Source organism: Perca flavescens, chromosome 2 (assembly GCF_004354835.1).
Source record: "Perca flavescens isolate YP-PL-M2 chromosome 2, PFLA_1.0, whole genome shotgun sequence".
In the NCBI taxonomy this organism is placed as follows: Eukaryota; Metazoa; Chordata; class Actinopteri; order Perciformes; family Percidae; genus Perca; species Perca flavescens.
The window spans coordinates 15,992,049-16,000,286 of NC_041332.1; the positions used below are offsets into that span (position 1 = coordinate 15,992,049).

An 8,238-nucleotide genomic window follows, 5' to 3' on the forward strand; every position below is an offset into this window, starting at 1 on the left:
CCACTTCCCCTAAACTATATAGAAAATTGATCTATCTGTTGACTCTTCCCAAAAGTAACTTCCAAGCTGAATGCCATTATTTTTTCCAATTTCTTTTTGCATCTCTTTGTCAAGTTTATGCTACTACAGTATTTATGTATTTTACCCCACAATTGCACAATATGTATCTTCGTTTCTATCTTTATTATCTCTCACCCCCTCCCCTCTGGGAGGAGGCTGTGGTCCATCAGAACCCTCAAGCCACAAAAACAGTTTCTTCCCCTCTGCAGTCTGCAGACCCCGGTCCCCCATTGACATTGAATATAATCCTACATCCTTGTTAATGTTATATGTGTTTTTGTATTTATTGTTTTTCTATTTAATATTAATGTTTAAATGTGTTTTTATGTATGTACCAAACCAAGGCAAATTCCTAAGTGCTACCTGGCAATAAATCTTTTTCTGATTTCTGATTTGTCTTTTCTTGTTAAAATGCATTTCTGTGTATATTCAGTTTTCCTCATGCATAAATTGTCCTGCTTAAATAAAGTTTGCTATTTGCCTGGTACATTGTCTTTTTATAATCCTTTCCAATCTATAACAAAAAGCAACACTTATTATAAAGGAAACTGTCAGGCTATGAATTGTTTTTTTTCAATGCACATTTACCCAAAACAATGTTCTTGTGCAGTAGCAAATCAACACATATTGAAAAGAATAACAATTTTAGCACATACCAAACATAAAATGATGTATTCCCATACAGATTCTAGATAAAACCTCGCCTGCAAGTCTTATATCTCCAAAAGTGCCATAATTGTCTCAACTCTTGTTGTCAAATACACTTAATATACATAATATACAGGGCTACATATGTATGTAAATACTTTAAATTGATTGACTAAAATGTTCAAAGCAAGTGGCATAATAGGCATTATGGCCTTTCTAAAAGAATATTGTTCTGAACTCCACCGTAACCAAACCACTCTCATCCCTGAAAAACGGGTTCTGCCTGACTTAACAGAGACAAGTATCTCATACAAATAGTGCAGTCACCATTGGCAACACCCCAAGCATTGTTGTAAAATGAAACACAGGACAGCTAAAGAAAACCTAATGAGGTTCTTTTGTGGTCTTCGTGTGTTCGACCATGCTCGACTCGTGCATGAGTGTGTAGAGCTCTTTTTTAGAAGGTATATTGTTTATTAAGTTACATCCAAATGCTTGTTTGTTTTATTTTACGATTACAATACCCAAATGATGTATAAAGTTGAGAGATTGCTCTCAGTAACTTAGTGGGCACTATTTTCAATGTGAACACTGCTAAGGGTGTTACCTGCCCCAACAAATCTCTGATCGACATTTGAGTGTAAGCTGAAGCTTGTACATGCATGTTGTACACTGAATCTGAAATGCTGCCTTCAAGTGCTACTCGTACACATGTCTCCTGTCTTTGTACAACGTGCAAAGCAGTGTTACAGAACATGAATCAAACAAAATGGAAATATTGTCCAATCTAAAATTATTCAAAATCTTTGGACATACCACCAATCCTGAGCTGCGAAAGTGTTGTCTTAGTTTGGTGGTGTTATATCTGGTTGCATAAATCATGCAGTCCGATGGCCAAACTGTACCGCATTACAAAAAAAATAAAATCTACAAATGCAAAAACACAGGCTATAAGACTGTAGGCCTAAGCACGTTAGCATATGTAGTATCATACTTAGCTCACTCTATTGAAGGTCCAATACAGTTTCTAATCTATCTTTCTAAGCAAAATTTTGTTCTATGGTTCTTGCCTGTCTTCTTTCAACTTCCATACATAATTTTAAAGCCATCTTGTATGTACTTGAACACAGATTTAGACAAGCCATATAAAATTGACATTAGTACCTCATTAAAAGTAGGCTATACATGTTTTACTCAAGTCACAGGTCTAAGAAAGGTGATCATATGGGGAATATTTGTTTTGAAGAACCTTTATTGGCTCCCCTAAAGGTAAAGTGCCACAATGTTATGCCCTACATGTCCTTGTTGTGCACCGCACTATACCAGCCAGTACGCAGGGGATTTAGTAATCTTGAATCTGGGCCATTTTCAAGCATAACAAAAGCTTTTGCCAGCAATCTATCCAGGGTTCAGTGAGAGGAGTCTGTCTTTTTATTCTTGCACAAGTCTTGCCCAACAAGTAACGGTTTCTAGGCTATTGTTTATTGTGGTTTATTCATAGCATTAGCTGGGACTGCTTGTGATGTAGTATGCCATTTCAGCAATAGCAATGTCCATAGGGCAATGGGCATGTAGATGTAGCCTACTTGCACTTTACTTGAGTATTTTCATTTTAGGCTAATTTGACTACATTTTATTTGACAGATATTGATACAAAGTACTATACAGATTAAGATTTTGCATACAAACATATGATCAGTATATGCCTAACGTTACATGTTAAATATCAAAACAGTAGGGTAGTTTCCTAAATGTTTTGCTTGTGACTCACAAGAGCAAAACAAGGTCATTTTACATAGGCTACTACTTTTACTTGTACTCAAATAGAATTTTGAATGAAGAACTTTTTATTGTAATGGTGTAGGCTACTTCACACTGCTGTATTGGTACTTTCACGTTAGTGAAGGGTCTGAAAACTTACACCAATGTTATAGCCATATCGAGTTTTGGGAGACTGGTAAGGCAAGGTATGTTACTGTACAGAAATAATTCCGACAGCCCCTGAAGGCAGCACGACGTCGATGGGCGTTTCGTGGCTTAACTGTCACAGTTGGGAATGTTCGGGCCGTTTATGGAAAACTCTCGAAGTTTCCACGCGGTTTATAAAGAAAATACTTGGCGGGGCAGCAGCGTTAGTAGAGACATAGGACGGTTTGAGGACTTGCTTCATAAACACCCGTTTCCGAACATCTGTAACATTTACTAAACAGGCCACTGGATGGTCAAAATGGATAAAGACTACTACGACATTTTGGGAATTAAAAAAGGAGCGTCGGAGGACGATATAAAGAAAGCTTATCGTAAGCAGGCTCTGCGCTTCCATCCCGACAAAAACAAGTCACCGGGAGCCGAGGAAAAATTCAAAGAAATCGCTGAAGCTTATGACGTTTTGAGCGACCCAAAGAAAAAGGACATTTATGATCGTTATGGTGAAGAAGGTAAGGTTTCAATTAATTGCATGATTCTGAGAGTGAAGCTAGCCAGCGTTAGGTTTACACCGTGTTATGTCATATTCTTTGATGTCCGTAAGATGAATGTCGAAAAGGTAGCTAGCGATAACGATACATGTTTTCGTTATCGCTAGCTACCTTTTCGACATTAATCTTACGGATTGTAAGATCGTTAGCGATAACGATACATGTTATCGTTATCGCTGGGACCAAACAGTATAACGAGCGTAACGTTAATGGCGCTCCCCTCGGCTCTGCCCTACACTTAAGGCTTGTTGTTAAAACAGGGAAAGGGGCAAGGCTCTGCACTACATTCCTGACACTTTAGACACATCATGGTATTCCGGAGAGTTGATTTTTTTCTTGACAACCGCTGTCACGTGATTTTCCCAAAATGTGTCAATCAAACCTTAGTAGGTGTGTAAGACCCCCAGAGACAGATAAACTAATCAGGCTTATCTTTCCACGCATTGATATCTTATGGGACTTTTACTTTGCTTACTGTGTCGAAAGTAAGTAAATATAATTCTCAGATTTTCTCCCTATCGCCCAGAAAATCAGATATCACAATATTATTGACCAAATATCTCGATATCAATATTGCAGTGATTTTCTAGGGTTGACAAGTGGTGCTTTAACAAAATATCTTCACACTTAGATTTTAGATAAATAATCATCAGTTATGTGGATTAGGGCTGGGCGATATGGACCAAAAGTCATATCCCGATTATATTTTGGCTGAATATCGATAAACGATATATATCCCGATATTTTTTCCGCAAAGTAAGAGCAAATGTTTCAGTTTGTTTTAGTTTTTTCCAACGTTTTAAATTGTAACATTTTTCTTCTACACATTTTCAGCGCTTATTTCTACATCCTATATTTTCTAATATAGTGTTGGGCGATATAGAGAAAATCAGATACCATGATATTCTTGACCAAATACCTTGATATCGATATTACGGCAATATATTCTAGAGTTGACAGTTGGTGCTCTCGCAAAATATCTTCACACTTAGATTTTAGATAAATAATCATTAATAATAGAACAGCTAGAACAGTCTGGTAAGTTCAGAAAAGTACATCACTTCACTGTCATGCAGCCTTTAAAACCAGGAAAAGACACTTATGTCATATCACGATATAACGATATCCAAAATCTAAGACGATATCTAGTCTCATATCACGATATCGATATAATATCGATATATCGCCCAGCCCTAATGTGGATCATATATTAAAGGTACAATATGTAACATTTCTGCTTTAAAATGTCTAAAAATGACCATACCTATGTTATATATTTTTATGAGTTGTGTTCTTACACTATCCTAAATGTTTCCACCAAATGTCAAACCCAGAGAAATCTGTTATTTTATTTTCAGACACGGCACGTTTCCTTTAGTCGCCCGTCAGTGGCGTCATATAACCTTTCACCCTCCAGTTACTCTAACTTCCGTCAGAACACTGACACCAAGATGATACGTTCAGGAGTAATTGTAAATCATACAATGTCTCAGAAAAAAAATACTTGTAACCGTAATACTGCTTTTTTTTGCCATACAGCATCATTTTGTGATTAATTACATCCCACTTTTTATCACAGTAATACAACAGAGACCTTATCTATTTTGAAAGTTCAATATCGATACCAGCTTGACGTTACTACAATATGCTAACGTTGATGCTAAAGCTTTGTGGGTAAAATTGAGGTTACAACATTGTTCAACACGCTAATAGTTATTTTTAGTATGACTGTTTCGACCACAGCTAACAGGACTGAGCTAACCCACGAATAACTTCACTAGTAACGTTAACGTTAGCTGTATAGATAGACGATTAATCCAATGCTAATTTAGCCAAAGTAGCACACCCCGGTCTGTCTGCCTCACTCCCCCGGCGCAGAGAGACTCAGTCGGGATGACAGCTGACAACAGCCCTGGGACATAAAGCTAGCTAGTTACCGTTAGCCCCCAGTCAGCTATCAGCCAGCTACTTCCATTACAGCAACCCCCAAGAACTTATCTCCAGTGCCTGGTGTTTACGACGCTAACGGCAGTTTAATTAAACGTCGGGAAACAGACTATATCAGACCCAGCAATCTCCTCCCTGCCGAATTTCTCCCCCCTTTGCGTTTAGCTGTCTTTACGGTTAGCTTAATTAACCCGACAAAAGGTGGGTTAAGCACCAAAACGAAAAGTTAAGATTACTGAAAAGTGAAGGGGAGATAATTCCGGTCAGCTGGGAGATGTTCTGCTGCTGCACAACAGGCACCGAACGTCCTGGCTCGCTATCGCGGAGATTTCCCCGGCAATCCCCCACCCACACCCGTCTCTCAGCCTCGTTTAGTAGCTAGCTAGCGTTACAACAAACCCCGTCTGCCCCAGTGTTGAAACCATCCAAAAGGTGACATTGATATGTGAAATATTTTGTGTTTTAGCTGCTGGCTACTGTTAGCTTGCTGGCTCACTAGCTAACTGGTCAGCTACAAATAAAAATCTAATCAAGAAAAACGTAATTATGTTTGGGAAACTGCAGCTATTTTATTAGAATAACATGAATAAACGTAACGTGAATAAACTTGAATGGGTAAACTCGTCCGTGAACTGATGCATTCTAACCGGCAGCAAAGGTGTTCAACACTAAAAACTCACATAATTCCACGCAACCTCACAACGTCATCAAAATTCCAGTTTTACCGTCCATTGTTTTGGTTGAGAGACCCCTAGCGGCAGAGAGTTACATATTGTACGTTTTAACTAAGTGTATAGATGATAGAACAGTTACAACAGTCTGGTAAGTTCAGAAAATACATCACTTTATTGTAATGCAGCCTTTAAAACCAGGAAAAAACAACAGTTATGTCATATCACGATATTATATCCAAAATCTAAGACGATATTTAGTCTCATATCACGATATCAATATAATATCAATATATTGCCCAGCCCTATGTTTAACCACAAGACTAGCTAGCTATCCAATCATGTCATTGTCCCCAAATCAATATCAAGATTTTCACGAACAAATGATAATCCATGTGTATTGTCGACCGCAGCCTGAATTGGCGAATGGGATTTGAAATGATCACTTTTGTGAAACATGTAAGTGTTTGGGTTAGTGTTGTAAATAAAATATTAGCTTGGGTGTTGCGATTAATTGTAAACGGAGGCTTTGGCTGCATCCCTGTTGCTATGGTTACTCAATTTTGACACAGGCTGATACTATGTAGCCAACTGCAGAGCATTAATTTAGAATAGTGAACAGACTGTTTGTTTGACTGGAACTACTTAGTAGGTGTCCATTAACACATTGTAATGGACACCATGCAGCTAATCAGAATTGTGTATTTACCCAGGCCATAGTATAAACAATTGATTTTTTTTTTCTCACTCAGGTCTGAAAGGCGGAGGCCAACCAGGTGGTGGTGGTTGTGGGGGTCCTGGTTCCTATAGCTACAGCTTCCAGGGTGACCCTCATGCCATTTTTGCAGAGTTCTTCGGTGGACGTAACCCTTTCGAACAGTTCTTTGGTGCCCGCAATGGAGGCATGGATGAGAATATGGACACTGAAGACCCTTTTACCCGCTTTGGGATGGGGGGTGGTGGGATGGGCGGGTTCCCTCGCTCTTTCAGCTCTGGCATGGGAGGAATGGGTCCTCACACTAGTGTCGTTAAGAAGCATCAGGACCCCTCTGTGGTTCATGAGCTCTCTGTGACCTTGGAGGAAGTTTTGTCGGGTTGCACAAAGAAAATGAAGATCTCTCGTAAAAGGCTGAACCCCGATGGGCAAACGATAAGGACAGAGGACAAAATCCTGGAGGTGCAGATAAAGAAGGGGTGGAAAGAGGGCACAAAAATCACGTTTCCCAAAGAGGGGGACCAGACTCCCACAAACATTCCAGCCGACGTGGTCTTTGTGTTGAAGGACAAGGCACATCCGGTGTTCAAACGTGACGGCTCGGACATCATTTACACAGCGAAGATTTCACTCAGAGATGTAAGTTTAGATTACCTATAGCTTAACTTAGTCACTTATTATTCTTAAAAACACCTTATAAAAGCACTTCAAGACGAACCAATTCATTTTTTTATCAGCTGAAAATCATGTGTAGAATGAAGATTCTATTAGTGCCTATTCATGATTTATGTTGGTATTTTCCCCTGTGTCCCATCAGGCCTTGTGTGGCTGCACAGTCAACGCACCCACACTGGACGGCAGAACGGTGACGGTGTCAACAACAGATATCGTGCAGCCAGGGATGAAGCGGCGGGTGAGTGGCGAGGGGCTGCCTTATCCCAAACGGCCCGATCGTCGAGGCGACCTGTTAGTGGAGTATGACGTCAGGTTCCCAGAGAGGCTCAGCCAGAGTGCCCGGGACACCATCGCTCAAGTCCTCCCGCGGTCTTAAACAAGACCAACAGACATCCGGGACTTTAGAATTATTGCACTAATCTGGCAACTATTTTTTTTTTTGTCAATCATCACATGGACATTTATCTGGCGTTATAAATCGCATCAGACAATAAAGCCTGAGACAGATGTGTGTAAACTGTCAAACATAGTGTAACCATCTTGGGAAGGTGCTTATCATGAATGACTGCAGCATTTCACCAGTGTAAAATGTAAATATGATCAATATTGTTTGGTGTTTTGGTTTGCTGAATAAGATTATATTTTGATGAATTCAAATAAAAATATTTATATTATATAAAAAGGACAACTTTTCATGCAAATAAAGTTGTTTCAAAAGAGGGCAGTAGCCTATATTTGTTGGACTAAATGTTGAAGCATTGTTATGAAAAAAACAATAAAGAAATGGAAACAGGTGCTGTAAATATTAACCAGAGTGGCCTTACAGTTCTTCAGTAATGTGTGACTCTCCCTTGTTGCTACTGCTGACACCAGGGAGCTAGCCAGGCTCCTAAAGCTACATTTGTGGGATGTTTTCTCTTTCCTACAGAGGGGCTAGGGCCAGAGTTGCCGCTGGCAGGTACAGCGGTATAGCTCGTGTTTTCTGTAGGGGCTGAAGACATATATTGACCTAAGTTCAGCCTATATAAAAACAAAACTGTAACTG

General features: G+C 39.4%; 1 protein-coding gene across 1 annotated transcript; it reads left to right on the forward strand.

Annotated features, from left to right (window-relative positions):
• Window positions 1-2,729: 2,729 nt before the first annotated feature.
• On the forward strand, window positions 2,730-8,002 carry dnajb1b (DnaJ heat shock protein family (Hsp40) member B1b). Its single transcript, XM_028598746.1, has 3 exons — window positions 2,730-3,146; window positions 6,556-7,157; window positions 7,336-8,002. The coding sequence occupies exons 1-3, from the start codon at window positions 2,927-2,929 to the stop codon at window positions 7,567-7,569; spliced, it is 1,056 nt and encodes a 351-aa protein (XP_028454547.1). The 5' UTR covers window positions 2,730-2,926; the 3' UTR covers window positions 7,570-8,002.
• The last annotated feature ends 236 nt before the right edge of the window (window positions 8,003-8,238 follow it).

Excerpts from the sequence above, each read along its gene's own strand:
- dnajb1b (XM_028598746.1), top strand. The coding sequence starts at position 2,927 with ATGGTCAAAATGGATAAAGACTACTACGACATTTTGGGAATTAAAAAA. Across the intron at positions 3,147-6,555 it reads TGATCGTTATGGTGAAGAAG|GTCTGAAAGGCGGAGGCCAA; the intron begins GTAAGGTTTCAA and ends TTTCTCACTCAG. Across the intron at positions 7,158-7,335 it reads CGAAGATTTCACTCAGAGAT|GCCTTGTGTGGCTGCACAGT; the intron begins GTAAGTTTAGAT and ends GTGTCCCATCAG.